The 10,703-nt window shown below is 46.1% G+C and overlaps 1 protein-coding gene across 1 annotated transcript in view; it reads left to right on the top strand.

Annotated features, from left to right (window-relative positions):
* The first annotated feature begins 224 nt into the window (after positions 1–224).
* Positions 225–10,703, top strand: part of TMEM30A (transmembrane protein 30A) — a 44,899-nt gene continuing 34,420 nt past the window's right edge. Inside the window, exon 1 of the mRNA XM_068281502.1 lies at positions 225–576. Within this exon, the coding sequence (XP_068137603.1) occupies positions 349–576 (228 nt within the window). The 5' untranslated portion in view covers positions 225–348. The remainder of the gene's footprint in view (positions 577–10,703) is intronic.

Here is a 10,703-nt window from a genome sequence, read left to right as displayed (position 1 = left end):
AATGACTACAGTGAAAAAATAACTTAATGGAAATAACACTTCCAACGCAGAAAATTAAAAAGGGAAGACTTGGACCGTTTGACTTCATTCCTCATGAATGGACGGGTAGCCTTCTCTAGTTTTGTTCATGTTAGAAGAACACGGCTTGAAGGGAGAGGAGGTGAGTTCCTCCGCGCATGCGCAAAGGAAGGAGGCGAGTTCCTCGGCGCATGCGCAAACTTTTGTTTCTCTTCCGCATTAGGACTCTCCCGGCGGTGACGTAGCAGGGCTGGGACTGGGGCGGTTTGTGTGTACAACAGCAGCAGTGAACGGACGCTTGGCGTACAGTGACTACGGGAAGGGGGAAGTATGGCTATGAATTACAAGGAGGAGGACGGGCATCACTCCGGTGTGGGTCCGGGGGCGAACAAGAGCAAGAAGCCCGATAATACGGCCTTTAAACAGCAGAGACTTCCGGCATGGCAGCCTATCCTCACCGCAGGGACTGTCCTGCCAGCCTTCTTCGTTATTGGCATAATCTTCATCCCCATTGGCATCGGCATCTTCGTCACCTCCAACAATATCCGGGAGTACGAGGTGAGGGGTGCTGTTGGTCACATGACTGTTCCCAGCCTGGGGGAGGGGCGCTGGCTGTACACGGTAGAGCCACTGTATGATATTATCATTTATTACTACCTGTGTCGGTGCCCGTGTGCGGAAACCGGTCTGTCCGAGCATCCAGTGACGCATAGTGTGATACATGTCCTCCTGTACTTATGCATAAAAATACCTTTCTTCGTCCGTGTAGCTTTTAATAGGTTTTTTGTTGAATTCCATATTTACATTGAGCCTAACGTCCAATCTATTTATATGCCTTGTAATGCAAGTCTATCGTTAGATGGTAATCATGCGTTATATTGGATGGGGGAATTTGGTATGTTTTTATAGCTGTAATAAATTTTAAATGCTTTGGGACTCACAGAGATCATGCAGAAATAAGGAAAATTGTATACTTACCTTCGGTAATTTTCCTTTCCTGGAACAGAAGATGGCGACATACATTGGGTTAGGCCCCGCCCCCTGACCCCTGATAGGACAGTTCAAATATAAAAGACCGAATCCTCCCCCCCCCCCCCCTGGCCATTCTCGTGAAAAATCAGTCCTCGAATGGACCCGAGGGTGGGATTTGTATGTCGCCATCTTCTGTTCCAGGAAAGGAAAATTACCGAAGGTAAGTATACAATTTTCCTTATTCCTGGACAGAGATGGCGACATACATTGGGATATACAAAATCAAACAGAGAGGGAGGGAGTATGCAAAAAATACAAAGGTTTATTTCTCAACTGTAGACAAGACAGCTTCTCCAAACTTTAGAGGAGTCAGACATGCTGGATTTACATGATAATGTTTGACAAAGGTATGTACAGAGGACCAGCTTGCTGCCCTACAAATTGTATCCACTGAAACTTTAGCATAACATGCCCAGGAGGCGGCCATTCCTCTGGTGGAATGGGCATGAATCTCCCTGGGTACCTCAAGACCTTTAGATTTGTAGCACATCTGAATAATTTTTACAAGCCAGTTGGCTAGAGTCCTGGCTGTAGCTGCCTCTCCTTTCCTTGCTCCCTGAACATTTATAAACAATCGGTCAGAATTCCTGAAGGACTGTGTAACCTCAAGATATGCTTTAATGCTCCTCCCTACATCCAATGGATGGTAACCATGGTCTAAATGAAAAGTTGGCAAGGTCAATTCTTGGTTGATGTGGAAGGAGGTAGCTACCTTCGGAACATATTGCAGAACTGGTCTAATCACTACTCTGTCTGGAAAGAATTGAAGGAGGTTGGCTGAACAGCCTAGTGCCTGTAAATCGGAAACACGTTTTGCAGAGGATATTGCTACTAAGAATATCGTTTTTAACGTGATATTCCATAAGGAAGCAGATTCGACTGGATGAAAAGGATTATCCGAGAGCGTGTCCAGTACCACACAGAGGTCCCACTGGGGGAAGAAAGGCTTCCGTGGAGGTCTTATCTTCTGTACGGCCTGAATGAACTGAATGACCAACGGATTAAGTGCCCATCTTTCATTTGTTAAAGCAGAAAGTGCCGAAACTTGGACTTTAATTGCGGATACACTCAATTGTTTTTCTACTCCTGTCTGAAGAAATTCCAGAATGTTCTGAATTGTTGGCATAAGCGGATTAAAGTTGTAGTGAACTGCAAAATTTGCAAATCTTTCCCATATTCTATGATAAGTGACATTAGTGGACCTTTTCCTGGCCTTCAGTAGGGTAGAAGTGACGTCATCCGAGAAACCTAAGGACAAGTACTTTTGCCTTTCAATTTCCAAGCCGTCAAACTGAGATTGTTGACATTGGGATAAAGAAGGTTCTGTTGACTCAGAAGGTCCGGAATCTGCGGCAATCTGATTGGCCGTTCTGTAGCCAACTCCATCAGGAACGGAAACCAAGGCCTCCTTGGCCAATCGGGTACTATAAGTATGATCATGCATTGTTCGTGTACCAACCTCTGCAAGAATTTCAGGATTAGAGGAAAAGGAGGGAAGGCATATCCCAGGTTGAAATGCCACGGGAGTGTTAGGCAATCTGTCCCTACTGCCGACGGGTTGTAATAGCGGGAGTAGAATACTGGTAGTTTGGCATTGGTTGGAGAGGCAAACATGTCCACCTGTGGTAGACCCCACGTCTCTACTAGATGCCTGAATACTTGATTGTTCAGAACCCACTCGTGTGGATTCGCAAAGTTTCTGCTTAGTTGGTCTGCTAACACATTCTGTTGACCTGGAAGATACACGGCTGTCAAGGTTGACAGATACCTCTGGGCCCACAACATTATGAAGCTTACTTCCTGCATTAGTGTGTGGCTCCTCGTCCCCCCTTGTCTCCTGATGTAGGACACTGCAGTCGTATTGTCTATTTGGAGAACAACATCTTTCCCCTTGATCATATGCTGAAATGCTTTTAGGGCTAAGAAGGCTGCTCTTAGTTCCAATATATTTGATGGAACTCCCGTCTGCCGGACTCTCCATTTGTTCTGGACCTGCACCTCCTTGCAGTGTGCTCCCCAACCTGACAGACTGGCGTCCGTGGTGATCACCACTGGGATGTCTGGCTGCAGCTGGAATCCTTTCATCAGATGCCTCTGCTGAGTCCACCATTTCAATGAGTTCTTCACAACCATTGGGAGTAATATCCTCTGTGACATATTTCCCTTGTTCCAATGACTTAGGAAGTATACTTGGAGTGATCTCAGATTCCAGTGTGCCCACTTCACCATGGGAATTGTTGATGACAATGTTCCGATCAGACTGAGACACTCCCTTGCTGATAGGGAGAATCTTGTTATTAGGGATGACACCTTTTGCTGGATCAGTTGGATTTTCTGAAGAGGTAGGCAAACTTCGTTCTGATCCGTCCTGAATCTGGCTCCTAGGAAGACAAGATCCTGTGCTGGCGTTAGCTGACTTTTCTTGAAATTTATTATCCATCCCAGAGCCTGCAAAGTTTCTAACAGAATTTGTTGATGGTGAAGAAGGAGAGAACGATCTTGATTGATTAGAAGTATATCGTCGAGATAGTGGAACACCCTGAGACCCCTTTGTCTTAGTAAGGCTATTACTGGGACCAACACCTTGGTGAAGGTTCTCGGTGCTGTTGATATCCCAAATGGTAGGCTCTGGAATTGCCAGTGTTGATCGTTGACTGTGAATCTTAAGAATCTCTGAAAGCTTGCTTTTATTGGTATGTGCAGGTAGGCGTCTGCCAAATCTACTGTCGACAACCAGTCGTTCTTCCTGACGACCTTTATGATGGTCTGTAAGGATTCCATTCTGAAATGATGGATCTTGATGTATCTGTTCAGGAACTTTAAGTCCAGAATAGGCCTCCATCCTCCTGAATTTTTTGGGACCAAGAAGAGAGGTGAATAAATTCCAGAGAATTCTTCCTTCTCTGGAACCCTCAGGATTGCTTTGCTTTCTGCCAGACTCTGTACATAATCTAGCAATATTAGACGCTTCTCCCTGCTGAGAGGCATTTTTGTCTTGACCAAGCGGGAAGTTGGAGGGGCTTTTTTGAAGCTCCAAGAGTGTCCCCTCTTTAACACTTTGGACACCCAATCGTCCTTGATCATCTCCACCCAGACCTGCCAGAAGGCGCGTAATCTTGCTCCTACTGGGTGTGGCTGGGCGGACGCACCTTCAGAAAGATTTCTGGTTTGGATTTGCTCCTGAACTAGGCCTTGACTTGTTGGGTTTAAGAAAGGACGATTGGGTTCCTCTCCAGTTTTTGTTAAATTGTCTCCCAGGCTTGTAAGACTTGGCTTGCTGAAACCTAGAAGAAGAAGAAGCTGATAGCCTCCTAGCTGGCTGTTGTCTGAAGGGCCTCTTCTTATCTTGTGGTAATAGGCCAGACTTGCCTCCAGTCACTTTCGCAATAGCCCCGTCCATTTCTGAACCAAAGAGATGTTTTCCATCAAACGGGATCCTACACCAGTTGTTTCTTGAAGACTGATCTGCTGACCATGGCTTGAGCCATAAGGCTCTCTTTGCTGTGACATTGTGCAACATAGCTCTAGCCGAAGATCTAATGGTGTCAATTGCTGCTTCTCCCATAAATTCACTTGCTAATTTTAGTTCATCTAAAGCCTTGATGATCTCCTGTCTATCTGTGTCGGAGTTGAGGGCTGTTTCAATATTATCTATCCAAACCTTCAATGCTTTGGCCAAAGATGTTAAAGCAACCGCCGGTTTACATGCAGCGCCAGAAGCAAGAAATGCTTTCTTGATGTCTGTGTCGATCTTTCTGTCTAGTGGATTACTAAATGACACTGCATTGTCCATTGGCAGGGTGACATGGCGGGCAAGACGCATGATAGACGCATCTACAATGGGAGCACAGTCCACTAGCTTTGCATCCTCTTCACTGAATGGGTAGAGCTTGGCAAACCTGTTTGATAAGGATGGCTTCTGTTCTACCTTATTCCATTTTTTAAGAAAAATATCCTTAATAATCTTCATAAAGGGGAAATTATTAGGTTGCCTATGCAAATGAGGATAGTATTTGTCAGGTTCTTGAGGGGAATCGTTGTCTTCCTCCCAAGATATGGCGGATTTGATAGCGGTTATAAAGGCTGGTATGAGCGCGAAATCAAATCCCACTGGAGGTAGACTAGAGGATGATATGCCTTCCTCTGGTTGCAGCTGAGGAACTGATGTGGTTGGATGCGAAACTGCCATCTTGTTGAATGTATCCTGTACAGCCTGCTGGATGAAGGATAACACCTGCTCATTATCTGCTTCTTTGTCTTTCCCCAGCTCCATAAAGCATGTTTCACATACCATTTTGTCTGGAAGTGCAGGTTGCGCACAGGACCAGCAAAGAGACTTTGCCGGTTGTGAATATCTTTGCGACTCTATAGTGATCGTATTGGGGGATCTAACTCTTCTAGGAGGACTATATGGCCTTCTGTAAGAAGGATATGTATAATAATCAGGGGAGTATCTTCTCCTAGGAGACCTTCGGTCTCTGGAATCATGTCTATGCCTTGGCGATCTGCTTCTGCCGGACCTGTAACCCCTGCTAGAATAATGTCTTTCCGGAGACTTCCTAGAAGGGGATTGTCTCTTAGATGAACGCCTTTTAGGCGATTGTCTTCTGTCATGTGATCTCTCCCGTCTCTCAGGGGTTTTCCTTCTAGATGAGCTTGCATCATGAGAAGAATGCTGAGCAGATTGCCTTTCCCTGGGTCTTGAGCGTGAGCGTGACCGGGTATGGGCTCCCCTGGAGGACTGGTGACTTTTAGACACCGCTTGTCCCTTCTCCCTTCCTCGCGGACTGTGGAGATACAAAAAGAAAAAAGGAGTATGTTCCACTAAAAAAAATCTGTGTTATTATTTATTTATTTATTTATTTATTTATTTTTAGGAAGGGAGAAATGCACTCTTTTAGATACCATATAGACCCGTGCTTGCTTACAATTATACTGGATGCACCCTAAGTGAGAATGTATTTACAAGGATAGTAGAGTGATCATTGATCACTCTGATACCTTTCCTGGTGAGAAGACTGGGATTTCCTTTGTCCTTCCATTCTATAACAGATATGCAAATATCAGCAGGCAGCAGAAAACAGATAAGGAAACATATTACCTAAGTTCCTGGAGATCCAAATACCTGATCCTCCGATGGGGTGTGAATGAAATCCTCCTTGAAGCCAGCAACCTGAGCGATTCCGCAGTGAGTACTGCACCCGCAAAAGGTTGTGGGGTGATGCTGCCGTTGGAGCCGAGCAGCTAACCACAGCGTCCACCACTGCCCGCTACGGCGTCCTTTTAAATCTCCGGAATCCGGAAGAGATGTTCCCCACCAATCAGGTGCGTCCTCTCGCGGCCGCCCAAGGCTCGCGGGAAGATGACGTCAGTAGGTTGCAGCACTCCGAGTACGGAACGCGGAAGCAGCAGGGTCTATGCTCTTAATGCCTTCCGAAACTTCAGGCATAAGAGCTATGGAGGGGAGGGAGGGAACCCCGCATCTATAGGCCCCCTTTAGAGGCCGCAATGCATCGCAACAAGCGGGAGAGGCTGAACCCGCGCTATACGCCCAGCTGGAGGTAAGCTACCCCCAAACAAAAAGGCGCTCAAAATAAAGTTAAAAAGGAAACAAAAAAGAACGCGAACTGTCCATTCGAGGACAGAAAAAGAGAATGGCCGGGGGGGGGAGGATTCGGTCTTTTATATTTGAACTGTCCTATCAGGGGTCAGGGGGCGGGGCCTAACCCAATGTATGTCGCCATCTCTGTCCAGGAAACCGTATTTCACTCGTAATTCAAAGCGAATGGACTGATTGCAGTTAGGTCAGTTGATGTGCTCTTAGACTGTAGTGGCACTAGTCAAGGTGATGGGACCACTTCCTGCTTGTGGTAATTTGGGCGCAATGACTAGTTTGTAAGGAATGGGGCAGTGAGAAGGAAGCCGTATATAAAGGCAAACCGCATAAGATCCGAGATGAGAAACTAACTATAACAAGTAACTTGTCTATATATCTTATCCAAAGTTTAGATAGTTTACACAGCAAATCTAGCTGCAAACAGCTTCACTAGAATATGATTATTTATTCCTGTGATACAATGAGAGCGGCCATGTTTGAAATCATTACACACAGGCAATCTGATATGTATCCCCAGCCTGTGAAAAAAAAAACTAATCCTCTCTCCTCCCCTCTGCCTCTGAAATCTCTGGCTAGTAATACCTCCACCTTTTCCTGCCCAGACTGAGTTCCCATGAGTCCTTGCTACTGTCTGAAAATGCCAAGGCTCTCTAAAAAAATCTGTGGGCGAGGCTTGTTTAGTTTATAGGGAATTCGAGTATTAAAAAAAAAGTATTTGGCTTGAGGAATGCATTATAAACAATAGGAAAGAAACATAATTATGCAATAAATTAAAGTTCATCTCGGATCCACTTCAAGTCAAGGGGGATGAGTGGAGGCGACAGCACTATCCAAGCCAATCACATCCTAAACAAGACTTTGTGCCAACTGGGTATCATTTCTTGGGGGGGGGGGGGGGGTATTGGTAGTGTATTAGTTGATAGGGTACTGGCATTATGCTGATGTTCACCAATTGGCGGCAATCTAACGCCTGGTACACACTGTTATTTAACAGGACCCGCTGGTCTTGAGGGCGGGACCATGGCTCTCTCATGGGAGTGCAGTGATTGGCCCCAATGAGAGAGCCATGGTCCCACCCTCAAGACCAGCGGGTCCTACTAAATAGCGAGCTGGGAACAGCTGTGATTGGCGGTCTTGGGGCAGCACCCACCCACCTTCCTCGCCTAATTGGTCGATTGCTCCCGAAAGACTACTACCATCAGCCGCAGACTGGCCTGGGTGGACGGTTGAGTTAGGGGCTGCTGCCATCGGGAGATCATGATTAATGGGACAGGAGGGGGCCCCCTCCTAATTTGGCTATTTGCGGTACAGAGAAGGTGCAGCAGCATAGCGACAAATTGTCACCTGGTTCAGCCTGGCTTCCTGCTAGGATGTCTCCCTGTAGCCTCTGCCGCGGCTGCAGGGCTCTCAACTTCCTGGTCACTCCACATTGTGCGATTATACAGGACACAATACGGCGGAGGATGAAGACAGACATCGTCGCAGGAAGCCTGACTGGAACAGGTGAAAATTTGTTGCTATACCGCTGCACCTTCTCTGTCGCCTATATTACATCCTGCCTGGTATTACATCTGGCCCCGATCAGAGAATGGCGATTGGCCAGCGGGGCAGCACACAGCCGTCCTGTGTCCTCCACACCAAGTGGTACAGAGCACTGCTGTGTACACTGATTTGTACACATTTTTATTATTATTTTTTTGTTGTGCTGAACAATAAATATATACAATGATACAAGGTTGACAGACATAACAAGGTTATACAACATAGAACAAAGTTATACAATGCAAACAGTACAAGATCTATGATCGTGCGATTATGGGCTGGTTAGGTAGACCCAGTAATACAAGTACAGACTTTCATAGGAAAGGAGAACACCATGTAGTCTACACTAGGGAAGGGAGGACCCTACCAGAGGCTTACAATCTACACATGATGCCCCCTTCACATTTCTGACTGCCCCTTCATATGTTCCTGTCTAAAACCTGTCCTGGCATGTAGAGGGTTGAAAGTGAGTGGGAGAGTCCTGCTTGGCATGGGCATGAAGTTGCTTTTCATCTGTCCATCAAAGAAAGCTCAGCATGGGATTGGTTGGAAAACTGGGTGCTTATATATTAGCCCGGATACTTAACAGCTGTTTCTACGGCAGCGCTATTTGCATCAGGGAGAATATTTTGTCAGATAAGCACTAACTCAGAGAACGTCATCCGAAGAGCACTAACCTCCCCCTCTCTAGAAGGTCTTGTGGACGTGTGAGGCATATATTGGGAATCAATACCTTGGGCGACATTACCAGCCCAAGGAAGTTGCTAGCTTGCAGGCTGACGCATTTTGTTGCAATCTCTGGTCGAGGCATCAGGTAACATTGAGAGCCACTGTACATGCATAAGATTCTCGGCAGAGGCAGTTTTTATAGCCACCTCAGCCAAAAATTATAATGCTAGGTACACACCATGAAATTTTCCATAGACAGGTCAAATCAAATTTTTTTTGACATGTTTGATCTGATTTCCAATCGGTTTTTCTCCCCTAAAAAAACACTAGCGCTTTTGAGAGCGTTTTGCAATTGCAAGTAAGTACCTGACCTAACAGTAACGACCTCAGCTGCTGTAGAATCATCTGTTAACTAATCAGCTGTTAGGTTGACAGGCTACTACGTAAGTACAGAAAACTGGAGATTATGGAGTTCTACAACTGTAGGAAAGCTGCGCAGTGCCCAAATTTCAAACAAAACACTTGTGAATAATTTTATGGAGGGGGGGGGGGGGCAGCATTGTAGAGGCACAGGAGAGGGAGAGATCAGATTAGGTTGCCAGGTATTACGAGTACATAACTATTATTCTCTTACCCATAATATACACTGTTAGATCACCCATACGTATAACCTAAGAAGTGTGGTATTTGTGGTGAGAGGCTTTCATCCTCCTATGTTAAATGGGAACTGTAGTGAGAGGGATGGCAGCCATATTTATTTCCTATTAAACAACACCAGTTGCCTGGCAGCACTGCTAATCTATTTGGCTGCAGCAGTGTCTGAATAACACAAGAAGCAAACATGCAGCTAATCTTGTCAGATCTGACAATGTCAGAAACACCTGATCTGCTGCATGCTTGTTCAGGGGCTATGGCTAAAAATATTAGAGGCAGAGGATCAGCAGGATAGCCAGGCAACTGGTATTGTTTAAAAGGAGATAAATATGGCATGCTCCATATCCCTCTCGTTACAGCGATGTCCTTCTTGTACTAATAGAGGATGGTGCTGTACTGTAAAGCACGCTTTGTAGTTATGGCTGCATTTCCACTGGGGTGCCATATCTATTTCAGACGCCATCCTTCGGGTGAGATCGCTGTGCCTGGTGGAATCGGCTGTACATGTTGCTATTGGGGAGGGGGGGTGGAGGGCCGATGGAGCGGTGCAGACGTGACTTTACGCGGCGTGCACAATAGAATCGACCATCACTTGGCTGAGTTTGGATGTGTACTTGCATCTCTGCAAGTGCCGGCATGCGTCTCGCAAGATGCACGCTGGCTCAGTGGAAATTGGGCCTTTATGCAAGCACACTTTCTGCAGTGTGTTTTTTGGCTAATGTGTGCAAAACTTTGTTCCAGCTATGAAAATAATATGCCAGTTTTAGCATGCAGAGTATGCATTGGGTTATGGCTGCATTGTAGATAGGACGTTACAAAACGCATAGTGTGCACATAGCCTTAGGGTGGTGTGTATACACATCCCTGTTTGTGACCAATTTTACCAGTTCCATGTAGTATGATGGCTTATTTACACAATCTGTTCGTAGTATTGGAAGTGGTAACACTGGCCAATCAAAATAGGATGTTTGTATGTACCCTTAAAGGGGTTATTTGGTGGTTTGAAAAACACAAAAACCGACCCTTACCTGGGGCTTCTGTCAGCCCCCTGCAGCTGTCATGTCCCGCACAGTCCTCCTATGATCCTCCATTCCCTGCCGCCTGTCCCGGACAAATAGTGCTAGCTCCCATGCGCGTCATCAAGAACTTACTGCGCAGGCGCAGTACGACG

This window comes from Hyperolius riggenbachi, chromosome 4 (genome assembly GCF_040937935.1).
Source record: "Hyperolius riggenbachi isolate aHypRig1 chromosome 4, aHypRig1.pri, whole genome shotgun sequence".
NCBI lineage: Eukaryota > Metazoa > Chordata > Amphibia > Anura > Hyperoliidae > Hyperolius > Hyperolius riggenbachi.
This window is presented reverse-complemented; position numbering and strand designations above follow the sequence as displayed.